Raw genomic sequence first — 19,051 nt, 5'->3', positions numbered from 1 at the left:
CCCACAACTGCAAAGAAAAACAAATGAATTTCTAGCTTCTCTGAGAGAGAGAGACAATAAACATATAATGGTGGATGGTCGTGTAGGCACAACTGGACCACTGGAAGTATATCTATCAGCTGGCAATGCCAGAAACACGAATGCTTAGGTCACACAAGTGCACAAATGTATAAGGGAAGAGTGAGCTGGATTATCTTGGAGCGGTGGAGTTGGGGGGGGGGGGTAATTCTATATGGCTACACCCCAAGAGTAGTCATCTAGAAGGGGATTTGAGGGGTTTGCTACTGCCGTAGACATGAGACAGTCACAGTTACAAATAGTAAAACAAGGTTAATTTTTTCTTAAACAGGTGAGTAAAGCCTTGTACACATGGCCGAAAACCCTCCTGAACCGGCCGACTTTCGGCCCATGTGTACAGCTGTCTATTCCACAGAAGCCAGTCTCAATGTCAGAATACAATAGAACAGTGGGGGAGATCGCCGCACCAACATCGTTTGTGTTGGTTGGTCTGTCAGTTTTTTTCCATTCAGTCTGCTGGGTTGAGTGTAAAAAACAAAAAAAAAAAACTGAGTGTGTGTACCCAGCTTTAAGTAGAACTATAGGCAAAAGTTTAGTTTTCATTTTGGATAGAGTAAGGGGAGGGTTATAACCCCTGTCAGATTTTTTTCGCCATCTGTGCCCCATTGTGGAGATTTCCCTTCACTTCCTGTCCTAAGGCCAAACAGGAAGTGAGAGGAAATCCCTGCAAATTAAGGGAATCCCTTGGGGACCTCCAGGTCACCAGAATTAGTGTCCCCATTGGAAGACTTTCCCCTCTATTCGTTTTCTGGGGACAACCCAAAATGTGGGATTTTCTTTTACTTCCATTTTCAGTGATAAAGGTAAACAGGACAAATAGAGAGGGTGAATTTCATTCATGGGGTCCCCACTTCCGAGAGTTCTTGCCGTGGCGAGATCACTTGGAAGTTCGGCCCAACTCCTTCTTCCCCTGCCACCGTGCCATTCAAAAAGCATAGCGCACTTCGCGCATGCACAGTAGCTTCACTGCCGGTTTCCCTTACAGGCAATGGCGGTGACAGCACCAGAGAGCTGATGGAAACATCAGCTGGGGTGCCAACATTGCTGGATTCCAGGACGGGTAAGTGTAGCTGCTGACTTTTAATTTCTTGTTAGGGGGGAGCGGAACTCTGCTTTAAGAACATATAATCCTATACCTGTTCATAGTTTACAAACATGGCTGTGGGAAAGGTGTCAGCTGCCCATCTCAGGAGGTTGGCGGAATACTCAGGGGACATGTAAACCAGCACACACTCTGCCACAAGCAGTGTTGGAAGCCTGGAAATAAAGACAGAAAAGACAGATAAAGAAGATTTCAAGCAAAACCAACACAACATGGCAAAAAAGAACTTCCAGTTGAAAGGGAGTGTGAAAAGGATGAATGTTTGAGTCAGTATTTCTTTCCCTTTGTCAATAAAATATTTGGACGAGGAATTGGTGAATAAGCAGAAAAAAAAAAAAAAAGTTGGTAACCAACAGGGTTGAGGGTTTAGGCAATTCCTCTACCTTCAGGGCTTGTGATAGCTTCTGCAGAACTCTTCTCCATGTGTGTCATAGTTTATATGTGGCTAGTCTCTGTGAAAATAACTTAAGATGCATCAGCAAGGCCGAAAAGTCGTTGGCTACCAACTTTTAATAAATCTAATTCTTGGAACCTGACTGATTTAACAATTCATCCATTTGGGGCTCCACTTCTTTCTACACGTTCATCCAAGGTCTCTCAATACATAAAGGGTAAGACCCCATACACACTTAGATTTTCCGCAGATTTTGATTTCAGATTTACCAAAACCATGTAGTGCAAGGGCCTGCCAGATAGCATACAAAGTGGAACTCTTAAGGTTTGACGTCATAGTATATGGTTTTGGTAAATCTTAATACAAAAATCTGCAGAAAATCTAGTAGCGTGTATGGGGGTCTAACTGTGGTCAAGCAGCAGATTGTTTTTGTTCATATGCTGAGTGAATCTGTATGGGAGTGGTTTTAGAATTATAAATTAGCTGCTGCATCCGCAGGGCTCCAATGAGAAAAGTGACAGGGTCTGCATCACTTTAGACATGATTTCCATTTGGGAGTATTTCACTAAAAATGACAATTTTGTTGCAGTGGATGCCCAATACATGCAGATAGTATGGCTGAATTTGCATTGCATTCGGACCACCCATACGATCAGATAACTGTCTGAATTAGCAGTTCGCACTGCGATATGTGAACCGACTTGGGGAGGGGGTCATTAACTTTCAATTGACACTCCCAGCAGTTCGCATAGGGCAGTGTGAACTGCCGCCAGGAGACATGTGATGTGGGAACCCGCAGTGGATTCCCAGGGTTCCCGCATTGCTGCAGTGTGAACTAAGCCTAAGTCTCAATAGTACAAGCTATATTATTTGTTTTTTATTTAATCATTTTTTTTTCTCACGAAAATGGAGATACTCTTTAAGATTTTTAGTTGCTAAAAAAAAACAAACCTCTCTTTTCACACCATCAATATATCTGAACTACATTTAGATCCACCAACACTTCCAACGAAGTGGTTCTAAAAACAGATGTGAGTTGACAGAACATTATAATTACAAGTTTGTTTTCATGAAAACTAATTTTAATATTTTTATCACAAAAAAAAAAAAAAAAAAAAAAAAAAAAAAAAACTTAAAAAAAAAAAATATAAGCTATGTACACAGATACCATCCACTGTATGATTACTTTTAACGATAACAAATGAACCTCCCTACTAAAACACCCTAATGACGGTCGGTTCACACTGGGACGACTTGGGATCCGACTTGTACGCCCTCAAGTCGCCCCAAGTCGCCCCAGAAAGAGATTCACATTTAAGTGAATGGGAGCGTCTTAATAGACACTACTGAAGTCGCTCCGACTTCAGAGCGTACTCCCTGTACTACTTGGATCCGACTTGGTAGGCGACCTGTACCATAGAAATCAATGGAAGTCGCCTCCAAGTCGGATCTCTCTCTCAAAGTCAAGCGACTTTGCAGGGAAAACCCCTCCCTCCCAGAGAGCTGATTGTCCTGTGATTGGCCACAGCCGAAGTCGCCTGTCCTGGAGGCGACTTGAAGTCGCGTTGTAATTTGCTAAAGTCGCGCTGAAGTCGCGCCGAAGTCGCGTTGAAGCCGCGTTGAAGCCGCCGTGCAAAGTCGCATTAAAGTCGTGTTGCCCCTGTGTGAATCGAGCCTACTATCTGCTAAATCTCTCTTCCTCAGCTCCTCCCTTGTGTAACTGCAGGACTTTTCCAGAGCCTTTCCCTTCCTCTGGAACTCTGTACACCAATCTCTCCAACCGTCTCCTACTTTCTCTGCCTTCAGGCGATCCCTGAAAAGTCATCTCTTAGGCTGGGTTCACAACATTGCGAAATGGATGCAGGATCCCCGAACTGAATTCGCAATAGCAGGAGATTTTGACCGGCTCTCTATGGAGCCGGTTCACATATCTCCGCAGCGGGTCCGGGGCGTTTTGCAGAAAAACGCTGTGCGTCTTTTGGTCTGTTTCAGGTGGGAATTCAGCCTAAAATTCGGGCTGAAAATCAGACCTGAAACGCTGAATTAGGACGCACACTACCTCTGTTGGGAGCCGCATGTGTCTCATATGTGAACTGAGCCTTAAGGAAGCTTAATCTGCATCTACCTAAAAACTTTCTCAATCAACTCATCCCCACATACTTAACATTTGTATCACTTGACCATAGCTTTTAGTTTGCAAGCTTTCAAAAGAGGTCCCTCTTGTCTTGAATAGTATTGAAACTGTATTATATTCCTACACATTATAAGGCTAGGTTCACACCTGTGCAGGTTGTGGTTGATGCATTTGCCTTTGTGCTTTTTGTATTTCACATGCATTTTTGGTGCTTTTTCCTGTGTTTTTGATGCGGTTTGTGTTTTTTGGGATGGTTCTTTTGTCATGAGGGAGAAATCAGCAAAAACACTGCGGAAATGCATCAAAAAGTACTCCCTCTGACCCCAAGAAATGCACCTGTTGAAAATCCACAGATGTGAACATGACCCATAGGAAATCATATTAATAGGCTGTAATGCGTTTCTGCAAAACTGAAAAACGCATAGGTATGAACCTAGCCTACAGCACTGTTCAAAATGTTGGCACTACATAATACCTGTATAATAATATTAACACTATTTCAACTTCCAGTAAAGGCAAATCCACCAGCAGCATTTTACGTTATACTTTTTATTTATCAATCCCAGCAAGACTGCTGACTTCAAGGCAACTCTGTACCTAAACCAATATATATATATATATATATATATATATATATATATATATATATATATATATATATATATATATATATATATATATATATATATATATATATATATATATATTCCCGTGCTACCTGTGGCTATAGAGATGAGGATACTATACACCCAATACCAACACAAGAAATGGAATAAAAAAAATCACTAATTGGTGTTACGCTCTAAGTAGTACCTAAAATAAAAGTGATATATAGAAAGTGTTGTAAAAACGAAAGTAGATAAAAGGTGGACGCATCTAGCATCAAGTCCTAAATTCTGAAGTATGTTAAAACTTGAATTTATTAAATTAAAATAACAGCCCGTTTGGTATTCACAATAAAACATGTACAAACAAACGGGCTCTTATTTTAATTTAATAAATTCAAGTTTTAACATACTTCACGATCTGGGCCCCCCTTTCTTTCCTTTTATACATCGGCACTAGACCTGGAAACCTTCCCCCTTTTTTCCATGCTTTTCTGAGCCGCACAGACGAGAAACCACCAGCTATCTACTACAGGAGGCTGGATTTCGTTGGAGGCCATTTTAATCTTTCACGCTGTTACCTTACAGCGGTAAGGTAAGGGGCTAATTCACACAAAGGTGCAATTGCACTGAAGAAACCAACCACTGATTTACTGTTTATATTCTCCACACAGAGTGCCAACTGGAACAGCACTTCACAGCTTCAGTTTACTTGTCTATATGGACACTATTCTCTTGAAGCACTTTTATATTCACTTGAAGAGTTCTATATTTGGACAGTTTTAATTACGTGCACTTTATCTACTCAGTCTGAAGATTATACATCACTTTTGTCACTTGCACTTTATATATTAGAATGTATCTAGGTTGTTTACACTATTGTTTGATTAGAATTTAGAACATGTTAGATGCGTCCACCTTTTATCTACTTTGGTTTTTACAACACTTTCTATACATCACTGTAATTTTAGTTACTACCTAGAGCGCAACACCAATTATGTATATATATATATATATATATATATATATATATATATATATATATATATATATATATATATATATATATATATATATATATAGTACTGCAGTGTACCAAATCTTAAGGTTGCTCTTCTGATTTGGACTAGAGATAAACACCCCCCCCCCCCACCTCATCTTTATTGAATAGAGGGGTGTTGCTTTTTAGCTCACAGAAGGAAGCTGGGAAAGTTGATAACATTGTTTAAAACGTCAGTTCAGTCCACAGGAAGTTCTAAGGATGCTGAATTCCAGACCCGCTCAACAGGTATTTTTCTATTCTTGCAGAATATGTACCTAGCTTTAAACTAGAAAATAAACTCTGCGACCACATCCTAGCTGCAACTTATTACATTTTTGTTCCTGGGTGAGGATATTCTTCAAGAAGACAGTTGAAAACGAACATGAAAATGAGTGACGGGGAACCAAAAGAAGGAAATGTACAGCTAATGAAAGGAGCATTTAAGGTGGAAGTCCATGTAAAAACTAAAATCCCTGCATCTATAGCCACCAGCATTTTTTTGAAGCCGCTCCAATCCAATTGGATCCCACGCTGAGCTGTCAGCCGTGGCTTCACTGTGGATGTGGTTGCAGAGGACACAGACAACGGAAGCCCCATAGTAAGTCTATGGGTGATGTCACTTCCCATTCATTTCCCAGCTGTTGTTGGCCGTGTCCTCTGCAGAGTTTCCAGTGCTGGAGATCAGGTAAAAAAAAAAAAAAAAAAAAAAAAAAGGCATGTATACTCATTTTTTTCTTTACAGGGCTAGGTACGTTAGTGTTCGATGGGTTAGGGTCTAAAGATGCAGGCATTTTAGTTTTTGCATGGACTTCCACTTTAAGTGAACCTGTTGACTTGGATAGACTAAGCATAGATTCACAGGGATAGAAGAGAAGACGTGACACTCCCGTTCAGCAAAAAAATCTTGTATGTTTTATTGGATGTAGTAAGAAAGACACTAGCAGCTCTAGAAGGGAAGCAGTTGACGCGTTTCATGCTTTTAGTGAAAGTAATGACTAAGGGCTAAGAGCATGAAACGCATCAACTTCCCTGGTAGAGCTGTGTTAGTGTCTCTGTTACTACACCCAATAAAATATACACTTTTTTTATTGCTGAATGGGAGTGTCTCCTCTTCTCTTCCATCTCTGTGACATTTGCGGATGGGGACTAAGCTAGTACCCGGGATTTCAGCAGTATGCTATCGTTAAAGTGTTACTAAATTCACAACAGTGAAACCAGTCTGTTTATGCCGTAAAGCATGCTTGTTATACTCGCTGTGGATCCTAAGGGGTTAATCCTCTGCATTATGTAAAAAGGCCATTTGATCCTGTCCTCTCTAATTCTCCCCATTGTTTGCTGCCCCAAAACCATCTCCTGATAGTACAGAGCCCTAGGAGGCACTCTGCCCATGCTCAGTTTGGTTTGTATTGCTAGAGAATTTTTTTTTTCCTTAGAAGGGTGCATGTGATCAGCACAGGGCCAATCAGCACTGTCCAGGCAGAGGATCAGGGGTCATGCAGTCTCATAGGACAATCGGGGTACAATAAAAACTAGGGTTGTCCCGATACCACTTTTTTAGGACTGAGTACAAGTACCAATACTTTTTTTCAAGTACTCGCCGATACCGATTCTTTTTTTTTTTAATGTCACGTGACAATTTTTTTTTTTTTTTTTTAATAACAATGCTTTCTCTTTTTTCCGGGGGGGGGGGGGGGGAGGAGGAATGGGATTGAACGTGTCTGTGTGTTTGTTTTTTTTATTTACAATAATATTTTTTTTATTCTTTATTGCAATATGTGTGTTTTTTTTTTAATCAGCCCTGTTGGGGGCTTTGGTGAGATATCAGGGGTCTTAACAGACCTCTGATATCTCCCCCTTGAGACCGAGAAAGAGACATAGGAGGATAGAGATTCCCAGTCCCTTTCTCTGCAGCCTCAGCTGCACTGAGAATGAATGGAGAGAAGACAGCGGCTCCTCTCCATTCATAAACTGAGACATCGTAATCACAGGAGATTACAGTTTCAGTTATGTGAATGGACAGAGTCAGCTGACTCTGTCCATTCACAAAGGAAGGAGAAGGAGGACAGCACAATGGAGGGGACAGCTGAGAGGCACAGCAGAATGGAGGGGACAGCGGAGAGGCACAGCAGAACGGAGGGGACAGAGAAGGGGAGGGGGACAGAGGAACGGAAGGGGCATGGAGGAGGATGCGGCGACAGTCAGCGATGATCGCGTGTGGGGGAGTTACAAGCACCGATCACCGCTGTATGTCACTAAAGGCGCTGAAAGCCGCTGGGGGAGAAGCTTGTATCTCCCCCAGGCGCCGATCACCGCTGACTGTACAGGTATCGGCGGAAGCATTTGCCCGAGTACAAGTACTTGAGCAAATGCTCGGTATCGGGACAACCCTAATAAAAACTACTCCTACAACCCTTAACCAAACACTGAGTGAAGTCACAAGGCTGCTCTATACTGCTGTTGAGAATGGGTATTTAGCAGTTTATATTTACTAAAATCTATTGTATTTCCATGTTGTGTGTACTGTGGGAGACCAGATCTAGTGAATGCAAGGTCCTGGGTTTAGTAACACTTTTTTTTAACTTCAAAATGTTCCTTTATTGAGACATATAATCCAAGCATGATACAACATTTGTCCAAAATGGACCAAATCAAAAATATATAGTATAGGTGAGTTTTGTACAGAAGATAAACAGTACAATAATTATAAAACAGTACACAACCATAGCGCGAGATTTCCTCTGTTCTCGAGGGTCAAGAGAGCCGGGGCAAGCATTACATCCCTACGTAGGAGGATCCTTCAGTCAAATATCTACTCCTACCTAAGCTGTCCATGGCTGCCATATTTTATTGAACTTCTTGGGGCAATTCCTGTTTAGGTATGTTAACTTTAAAGTGGAAGCATAGCATTTATGGATTTCTCCCAGGATTCTACCGTGGGGGGAGAAGGAGCATTTTAGTAACACTTTAAAGACTGAAGTCTACCTGGAGCAGTGTGCATCTAGCTTCCTTCCCTATAAGCACAGGTTCACATTAGGGCATCATTAAGGTATATGGTGTGTGTTAAATTCTGGGCTTTCCTTTTTAAATAGACACCTTACTGTGGGTCCATGCCAACTTTCTTTAGCTTCTCCTCCATGTCCTTCAGTTTTCTCAGATCTGCCCCAATAATGGAGTATCGAGAGGAGTCAAGGCTGTGAGCATCTATGGAAAAATTAAACAGAAGTAAATATCTGTACAAGAGTCTGAAGAATGGCCACAGACTGGCATTAATCTTAGGCAGCTGGCAGAGATCAGAAATCTATGACTCACAAGCTCTTTCAGTGCCTCGATTGACAGACTATGGAAGAGGGTGTAACCATACTACCAAATGTTTCAGTAAACACTTTTTGTATTGGAGAATGGTGAATGATTTTCTCTCATTAGATTTATGATCTATTCTTCTTCACTGCTCTGCTCCTCTGGAGAAAGGGTGGGAGCTGCATGCTGAGAGGCTGGCATCTAGGTGGATCCCGACATTGTTGTTGGGATTCTTCCAGTCTGGACCGGCTCTGGGACACAAGTCGACAGAACAAAGATGTATTTGCTTTCAATGCAACTCACAGGATGTGACAATGGCACGCCATTTTTGGCAGGATCAGCAAGTATTATCTGTACTTGCTATGTTTAGCCTGAAAAGCAAAAACGAATGCAGCCACTGTGTTTTTGCGCTTAGTTATCCTTTAAAGTGTAAATTCACCTTTACAGAAAATCTGTAAGATGACCTAACACTGGACCCACACCACATAGCTGTACTGTAGTCCCGCGATCCTGCTCTGTCAGGGACTGGAACGCCGCTTCACTGGTCCGGGGTTAACATCCCAGTGGCTTAAATCTCCTGTTTCTCTCAGCGTGTACAGACAAGAGGCATTCTAGTTGGTCAGCACCATCACATGGATGGTGCCGACCAATCAGAATCCATCTAGCCCGTCATGTTAGCGATGCGAGGAGAGAAAGCCAGGAGGATTTCAAATCCTTGGACCAGTGTAGCGGCGTTCCGGTCCTTGACAGAGCAGGATCGCGGGAATACATTACAGCGGGACCCAGGGGGAGGGGGGGGGGGGGTCCAGTGAAAGGTCACCATACAGATTTTCTGTAAAAAGTGAACTTACACTTTTTTTTTTTTTTTTATAAAAGTCCACCTTTCTGACCATGTTTTAATGTTACACCAATATTTAGGATATAACCCGAAACATGGTCAGTCTGAACATGAGCGGTGGCGTCACTCAAGTCCTTTAACTGATGGAATAGTTTGCAGAACCATTTGCACCCACAATCCACTTGTCACAGTTTAAATGCTCTGCAGGCTCCAATGCAAAAAATGCACATTTTTTCAGTACAATACATACAATACATAACAATGATGCACATAGTAGAAAAGGTTTAATATGTATACACATATACATGGTGTTGACCTCATGAATACATTACATATACATATCAAAGGGACGGCATATAAAATTGACAAGATATTTAATATGGATAAAATTAATTAATGCAAATTCATATATGTACATGTCATCTAAATTGCACAATGCAGTGTAATCAATGGTAAGAAACACAGTATAATCATTTGGTTATAGATAATGAGTCCAAGTAGGTTCCCATCAGTAGGCATGAGAAAGCATCCTAAAAGGCTGACGCGTTTCGTAGATAACACCACTCTTCAGGGGCAGATGCATGCAACTCTATAAAAGACAACAAAACATGAGTAGACCAGTATGATCAAACGTTATACCCCTCAACGGGGAGGATGTGTACAAGAGAAAAGGGAGAGAGTTACTCATCCCCCTCAGTACTTTCATCATGATAAGTCTGGAAAATAGGGGACGAGGAATCAAAGGCTGTCCCAACTGTCTGTACAATCCCCCCCCCCCTTTTTTTCTCCTTTATTCTTTTTCATCTCTGATCTTGTACACATCCTCCCCAATGAGGGGTATAATGTTTGATCATACTGTCTACTCATGTTTTGTTGTCTTTTATATAGAGTTGCTTGCATCTGTCCCTGAACAGTGGTATTATCCACAAAACGCGTCAGCCTTTTAGGATGCATTCTCATGCCTACTGATAGGAACCTACTTAGAGACTCATTATCTATAACCAAATGATTATACTGTGTGTCTTACCATTGATTACATTACATAGTGCCATTTAGATGATGTGTACATATATGAATTTGCATTAATTCATTTTATTCATATTAAATCTCGTCAATTTTGCCATCCCTTTGATATGTAATGTATTCATGAGGTCAACACCATGTATGTGTGTGCCAATTAAATATATTTTCTAATTATCTCACCCCCACAAATCAATAGCCTCATTTACCCCCTTTTTATACCCCCTTTTTTTCATACCTGAACCAGGGATGGAGGCACACACGGTGTGCTTCATTTAAAGTCCCAAACTCCCTCCTATTAAATTTTTTTTCAGTATGGGTATTTATATATATTTTTTTCCAAATGGCTTTAAGATTAAAGGTTATAGACCGAACCATAATAATGTAATGTGTGGCATAACAAGATATAACACTCTGAGCGCATCCAGCAGTGTTCACTGCATGTGTGAACAGGCTTGAATAGTTGAGGTCACCAACAATCTGTCATTGAGGTGTAATGGGCTCAACGGCTGCAAATATCCACTCGTAGCTCTCAAACCTAGCAGCAGGACTCAGTAGATTCCTGCCACTGGGGATCGCACCATGGCAAAACGTATGTGCAAATGCAGCATTATTATACCATTCTCTGTTGTCCACTGCAAACTTCAGTAGTAAAATGAACACAAACATCACCTGATTCACAGATTTAACAGACCACTCTTTTACAAGCAGCTCCATATCACAATACATATATCAAAAACTGCTCATCGCACAAAGTGCAAAATTTAGTGCACACATTATTATGTATAAACTATGGGAGACAATCTACATACGGTGCATCCAGAAAGTATTCACAGCGCTTTACTTTTTCCACATTTTGTTATGTTACAGCCTTATTCCAAAATGGATTCAATTCATTATTTTCATCAAAATTCTACAAACAATACCCCATAATGAAAACGCGAAAGAAGTTTGTTTGAAATCTTTGTGAATTTATATAAAAAATAAAACACGAAAAATATCACATGTAGATAAGTATTCACAGCCTTTGCTCAATACTTTGTTGAAGCACCTTTGGCACCAATTACATCCTCAAGTCTTTTTGAGTATGATGCTACAAGCTTGGCACACCTATTTTTGAGCAGTTTCTCCCTTTGCAGGACCTCTCAAGCTCCATCAGGTTGGATGGCGAGCATCGGTGCACAGCCATTTTCAGATCTCTCCAGAGATGTTCAATTGGGTTCAAGTCTGCGCTCTTGCTGGGCCACTCAAGGACATTCTCAGAGCTGTCCCATAGCCATTCCTTTGCTATCTTGGCTGTGTGCTTAGGGTCGTTGTCATGTTGGAAGAACCTTTGCCCCAGTCAGGTTCAGAGCACTCAGGAGCAGGTTTTTATCAATGATGTCTCTGTACATTGCTGCATTCATCTTTCCTTCTATCCTGACTAGTCTCCCAGTTCCTGGCGATGAAAAACACCCCCACTGCATAGTTACATAGTAGGTGAGGTTAAAAACAAGTTCATCAAATCCAACCTTTGTCACCACCACCATGTTTCACTGTAATGATGGTATTGGCCAGGTGATGAGCAGTGCCTGGGTTTCCTCCAGACATGACATTTGCCATTCAGGCCAAAGAGTTCAATCTCTGTTTCATCAGACAAGAGAATTTTGTTTCTCATGGTCCGAGACTCCTTCAGGTGCCTTTCGGCAAACTCCAGGAGGGCTGTCATATGCCTTTTACTGAGGAGTGGTTTCCGTCTGGCCACTCTACCATACAGACCTGATTGGTGGAATGCTGCAGAGATGGTTGTTCTTCTGGAAGGTTCTTCTATCTACTCAGAAAAACGCTGGAGCTCTGTCAGAACGACCATCGGGTTCTTGGCCACCTCCCCGACTGCTCAGTTTGGCCGGCCCGTTCTAGGAAGAGTCCTGGTGGTATCAAACTTCTTCCATTTTCGGATGATGGAGGCCACTGTGCTCATTGGGACCTTCAATGCTGCAGAAATGTTTCTGTACCCTTCCCCAGATCTGTGCTTCAATACAATCCTGTCTCGGAGGTCTACAGACAATTCTTTGGACTTCATGGCTTGGTTTGTGCTCTGACATGCACTGTTAGCCGTGGGACCTTATATAGACAGGTGTGTGCCTTTCCAAATCATGTCCAATCAACTGAATTTACCACAGGTGGACTCCAATCAAGTTGTAGAAATATCTCAAGGATGATCAGTGGAAACAGGATGCACCTGAGCTCAATTTTGAGTCATGGCAAAGGCAGTGAATACTTATGTACATTGTGTGATTTTTTTCGTTTTTCATTTTTTTTTTTTTCATTTTAAATTTTCAAAGATTTCAAACAAACTTCTTTTGCGTTGTCATTATGGGGTATTGTTTGTAGAATTTTGAGGTGAATAATGAATTTAATCCTTTTGGAATAAGGCTGTAACATAACAGAATGTGGGAAAAAGCGATGTGAATACTTTCCGGATGCACTGTATAATAAAATTATCTCCTGGTGTCTTGCTGTCAAAGGTGATCTCAAATTATATATACACACACACACACACAAACACTACAACATGCTCAGGACAATCCTGTAATGTTCCGGTTCTGAGAGTCTCCAGATAAGTCAAAAATATAAATTAAGACTCCAGCAGTGTAGTGCAAAAGGAAGAATTAGGCTCCCATGAGCAGTTTCAATAAATCTCATTTATAGTGAGCATCCTCACTGACTTGAAGGATCATTTCACCTTTGGGAACATGTTACACTTTCCACCCATTTTTAGGGTGGAACATGTTTCCACTCTCGGCGATCCCCCTCCTCACTGTGACAGCAGGCTGGGGATCTTCTCCCCGCACCAGTTGTCACAATTTGGGGGGGAGCTAGTGAACACTTTTGGTAGTTTACTGAGCCTTCCTGTTATTGTGTAACGGCCTGCCCAAACGATGTACGAGCAGACAACTCTGGTCTGAAGATCAAGCAGCACATACCATTATGGTCATGTGCACTGCAAGCCTCAGACTACATCTCCCATCATGCATTGTGTAGACATTCAGCAATGCACACATGAGCCCCCACATTCTTCGTTATGTTGCTGGTACCTCCTTCAATGCTGTTGGCGGGGCTGTAATGAAAGCAGCTTGCTGGCTAAATTGGAGCAGATTTGAAGTACTGGTGCTGATAGTATCACTGCGTAGCATTGGAGTGCAGCATATGAATGTACCGAGAGGAAGGACTAGTCTTACTGGGAGGGCACCGAGGAGTAATGCAGGCACTCAGAAATGAAGTGCTAGACCCATACTTTGATGGAAGAAATTCATCAACTAGGAACTCCCAAAGATGACCTCACTTATATATATACCTATGCAAGGCACTATATTTACCTCCTCGCTAATGGTTTGGGTTCCTCACCAGCATAATTGCATGTCTCTTCTGTGATAATAGCCTGCCTCTTCAGGATCTGCTGTAAAACGCCTTTTGTTCCACTTTAAGGAAATGCAAATTATATATTTTTATTTCTTGCATAGGTTTAGGGTCACATAAAGGATAAGTTCACCTTGGGGAATATGCTATGTGTTCCACCCATTTTTAGTGTGGAAAATGTCACATGTTCCCGCTCCTGCAGCCGCTCTGCAATCTGCTGCCTCTGTGTGACAGCAGTACAGGGAGAAGTACCCATACCAGCTGTCACTTTTTGCAAAAAGCTTGGTCGTGCAGGGCTCCACCCATACATGGCTGCATCATTCATTCACAGATTTCTGTGAACAGATGAACTACAAGTACCAACATCCTTTGCGGCTGTTGGCTTGTAGTGCTCAATGAACTACCCCGACACTGTTGAGCGCTCTAGGTAGTTCATTGATTCTTCCTGTCAGTGTGTAACTGCATGCCTGTATGATGTATGGGCAGACAGCTTACACTGTCAGTCTCCTGGAATCTTGCATGGAACCAAGCAATCTGATCGCGGGTGCAATGCATTCCAGACTCCTAAAAAATAAAGTAAATGCACATTTTTTTTTTTTTTACATGCATAAAAAATATGAGCATTTATTATTTTTTTTAAATGGTGAACTTATCCTTTAAACTACCAAGAAGTGAACACAGTACCAAGTGCAATTATCCTTCAGAAGGTTTCATTTTATTGTCCTTTACTACACTATTTACTTACTATATATACACAAGTTATGTGTGTTATTACACTTAAGTATACTAATAATGGCGCAATATACTTTTAAAACCAGGAAAAACATATTCCTACACATACAGACAACAAACAGGTGCATGCAGTACACTGAAATACAATGTGGCTTTTTGAACCTACAATCTTAGGATAGAACGAGAAGAAAAATAAGAGTGTTGAGCAAAGTGCATGGTCCCTGGCGCAATTTACACCTTTCCCCTTGATATGAGGCTTTACAATGGGCCAATTTAGGTAGATAAAATAAGTGGTGAAGTTTATGGTTTATTAGCGGTTATAATCATAATCGGTTATACAGTGTTATACATTGTTGGCCATCTATAAAAAGGTAGGAAGAGTTGTGTGAAAGCGACACTGCATCTTGGTTCATTGAATATGGAAGTTTTTAATACAAGTTAAAATGGTCCAATCACCAGATCCAATTCTAAAATCCTGGCTCTAAAATCCAGGCAATTTTTTTTTTGCCACAAAAAGTGACAAGTGAAATAAGTTACCTCTAAGGCCTCATGCACACTGGGTGATTAGATCTGGTGCAGGAAGCTGTGGTGTTTTGCTGCAGCTGGTGCACAATCCAGCCCCATTGCCTGCAGCCTATGAAACTGTATGAGAGTTTGACAGCCGCTGGAAGGTGCACTTAGCGGGACTTCCATTTAGGCAATATCCACCCAGGGACAAATGCACAGAATGCAGATTCCTTAAATTTCCGGGCATCAGTCTCTGGGAACATACTGCCTGAAACACACATACCTCTAGGTGCACCATCCAGCCCCAGAAGCTGTCAGACTCTGAGTTTGACAGGCTGTCTGCAGCAGGCTGCATGGTGTGCCTATCCCCTCAGCCTCAGCTAAATGCTCACCTGCTACCTCATGTGCTAGGGCTAAATGCCCAGTGTGCATTAGGCCAAAAAAAAAAAAAAAAATATATATATATATATATATATATATATATATATATATATATATATATATATATATATATATATATATATATATATATATATATATATATATATATATATATATATATATACACACACACACACACACACACACACACATCTCATGTTCATTAATCCTAGTTACTACAGGTCAGCATTCCTCTTTTGGAGCAGCAGGTCTGGTAAAGTGAAGAATTCTATCAATCATTCACTCTTCCCTTGTCCATTCACGAAAAGCTTTGCATTTACAGTACACAAGGCATTCAATGAATAGAAGATGGGGAGGGGCACATACATGACAGGATCTCCACTTGTGCATTCTGTGAAAATAATAAAATACTTTTTGTGAATGGATGAGAAGAGAGGAAGGGGGAAGTGATCGACACCCACACTGTACCACATCATGAATCGGTCAGTTGCAGCACCAGAGCAAGAGCCTTGACTGTCGCAGAACGGTAAAAATCTGTACAGTAATCAGCAGTCAGTCAGCCAAGAGATAGTGAACATTAAAGTAAATTATTTCATTTGTGGTTATAGCAAATAAATGTTCTCCTGGAGTTCCACTTTAAATGCAGACATCAGGGATGCACTGATACCACTTTATTTTCAGAGAGTATGAGTACGGTAACTTTTCCGCAGTTATTGGCAAGTACTTGCCAATACTAATTACCAATATCAGTTTTATTGGTTATGGTTATAAAATATGGCATATATTATATTTCTTCTTCACTGATGGGCACTGATGAGGCGGCACTAATGGGGACTGATGAGGCGGCACGGACGAGGCTCACCTGATAAGCTGCACTAGTAATCAGGACAGTGATTATCAGTGTAAATATTGCACTCACTGTGCCCTGACAGACTTGCTGAAATGATCAGTTTAATGGTAGGTTTATTTTACAGCGAGAGACAGAATAACAACAAAAATATCCAGAAAAAACGCATTTTAAAATAGTTATACCTTGATTTGTCATTTTAATTAGTGAAATAAGTATTTGATCCCCTATCAATTAGCAAGTTTTCTGGCTCCCAGGTGTCTTCTATACAGGTAAAGAGCTGAGATTAGGAGCACTCTCTCAAAGGGAGTGCTCCTAATCTTAGCTTGTTACCTGTATAAAAGACATCTATCCACAGAGGCAATCAGATTCCAATCTCTCCACCATGGCCAAGACCAAAGAGCTGTCCAAGGATGTCAGGGACAAGATTGTAGACTTACATAAGGCTGGAATGGACAACAAGACCATCGCCAAGCAGCTTGGTGAGAGGGTGAACAGTTGGTGCGATTATTAACAAATGGAAGAAACACAAAATAACTGTCAATCTCCCTCGGTCTGGGGCTCCATGCAGGATCTCCCCTTGTGCGGTTTCAATGATGAGAATGGTGAGGAATCAGCCCCGAACTACACGGGAGAAACTCGCCAATGATCTCAAGGCAGCTGGGACCATAGTCACCAAGAAAAAAATTGGTAACACACTATGCCGTGAAGGACTGAAATCCTGCAGTGCCCGCAAGGTCCCCCTGCTCAAGAAAGCACATGTACAGGCCCGTCTGAAGTTTGCTAATGAACATCTGAATGATTCAGAGGAGAACTGGGTGAAAGTGTTGTGGTCAGATGAGACCAAGATCGAGCTCTTGGACATGAACTCAACTTGCCGTGTTTGGAGGAGGAGGAATGCTGCCTATGACCCCAAGAACACCATCAAATATGGAGGTGGAAGCATTATGCTTTGGGGGCGTTTTTCTGCTAAGGGGACAGGACAACTTCACTGCATCAAAGGGACGCTAGATGGGGACATGTACCACTTAATTTTCGGGCGAGAACCTCCTTCCCCCAGCCAGGGCATTGAAAATGGATCGTGGATGGGTATTCCAGCATGACAATGACCCAAAACACACAGCCAAGGCAACAAAGGAGTGGCACAAGAAGTAGTACCTTAAGGTCCTGGAGTGGCCTAGCCAGTCTCCAGACCTTAAGCCCATAGAAAAAGTGTAGATGGAGCTGAAGGTTCCAGTTACCAAACGTCAGCCTCGAAACCTTAATGACTTGGAGAGGATCTGTAAAGAGGAGTGTGAAAAATTCCCTCCTGAGATGTGTGCAAAATTGGTGGCCAACTACAAGAAACGTCTGACCTCTGATTGCCAACAAGGGTTTTGCCACCAAGTACTAAGTCATGTTTTTCGAAGGGGTCAAATTCTTATTTCACTCATTAAAATGCAAATCAATTTATAACTTTTTTGAAATATGTTTTTCTGGATATTTTTGCTGTTGTTTTGTCTCTCACTGTTAAAATAAACCTACCATTAAAATTATAGACAGGATCATTTCTTTGTCAGTGGGCAAATGTACAAAATCATCAAGGGATCAAATACTTTCTTTCCTCACTGTGCTTGTGTGTAAATATATATATATATATATATATATATATATATATATATATATATATATATATATATATATATATATATATATATATATATCACACAAACACAGTGAGGAAAGAAAGTATTTGATCCCTTGATGATATATATCGATAGATAGATATACATGTTGTCCCGACACCACTTTTTTAAGACCGAGTACAAGTACCGATACTTTTTTCAAGTACTCGCCAATACCGATACTTTTTTTAAATGTCATGTGACAGTTTGACTGATGGGTATTGATAGGTGGCACTGACTGATGGGGACTAATAGGTGACACTTATGGTCACTGACAGGTGGCACAGACAGACGGCACTTAGGGGCACTTACAGGTGGCTGGCACTGATAGGTGGCACCGACAAGTGGCTGGCACTGAAATGCAGCAATAAATGACATGAGGAAAGGATTTATTTTTTAAATGCTGTGACGCCCATCTTGGTACACCCTGCCGCAGTAAGCAGCAGCAGACAATCTTGTTACACCGCTGACCAGGTATCGGATAAGGCATCGGGAGCATTTTTGCAAGTACTCGCACAAATGCTCGGTATCGCTATATATATATATATATATATATATATATATATATATATATATATATATATATATATATATAACATACACACACATATATATACACACACACACACACACACACATAATAATGTACTCACCTATCAGCAGAGAGTCTCCACTGTGGGTTTCCATTATTGGCTTGGAGAGAGGTGGTTTTGACCTGTTAAAACAAAGACAAAATGAAAAGCAGTAGGAATTGCCAGTTGATGCGGCTCCGATTGGACATTTGGGTTAGCAGAGAAAAAGGATATTGAAATAACACAGGTCTTTGTTGAATTCTATTTGCATGGTTGAGGGTGTAAATCATACAGGCCAGTATGCGGCAAAGAATTACTTCAACTTCAAGTGAAGGTTCTGGCAACGTACACATGTCTATATAATCAAGAAGGAATACACATTGCTCTGTGGTACATTGGAGGAAGGCCTTTAAGGATC

The 19,051-nt window shown here is 41.2% G+C and overlaps 1 protein-coding gene across 2 annotated transcripts in view; it reads right to left on the bottom strand.

Annotated features, from left to right (window-relative positions):
* The window catches only part of LCMT1 (leucine carboxyl methyltransferase 1), a 62,366-nt gene that overhangs the window by 16,909 nt on the left and 26,406 nt on the right, over positions 1–19,051 (bottom strand). For both annotated transcript variants that reach the window (XM_073636504.1, XM_073636505.1), the window contains exons 5-7: positions 18,715–18,776; positions 8,454–8,556; positions 1,215–1,335 (exon numbers count right to left, since the gene is read on the bottom strand). In XM_073636504.1, the coding sequence (XP_073492605.1) occupies positions 1,215–1,335; positions 8,454–8,556; positions 18,715–18,776 (286 nt within the window). The remainder of the gene's footprint in view (positions 1–1,214; positions 1,336–8,453; positions 8,557–18,714; positions 18,777–19,051) is intronic.

Source organism: Aquarana catesbeiana, linkage group LG06, assembly GCF_042186555.1.
Source record: "Aquarana catesbeiana isolate 2022-GZ linkage group LG06, ASM4218655v1, whole genome shotgun sequence".
In the NCBI taxonomy this organism is placed as follows: Eukaryota; Metazoa; Chordata; class Amphibia; order Anura; family Ranidae; genus Aquarana; species Aquarana catesbeiana.
The sequence above is the reverse complement of the archived record's forward strand: the minus strand, read 5'-3'. Positions and strand labels throughout refer to the sequence as shown.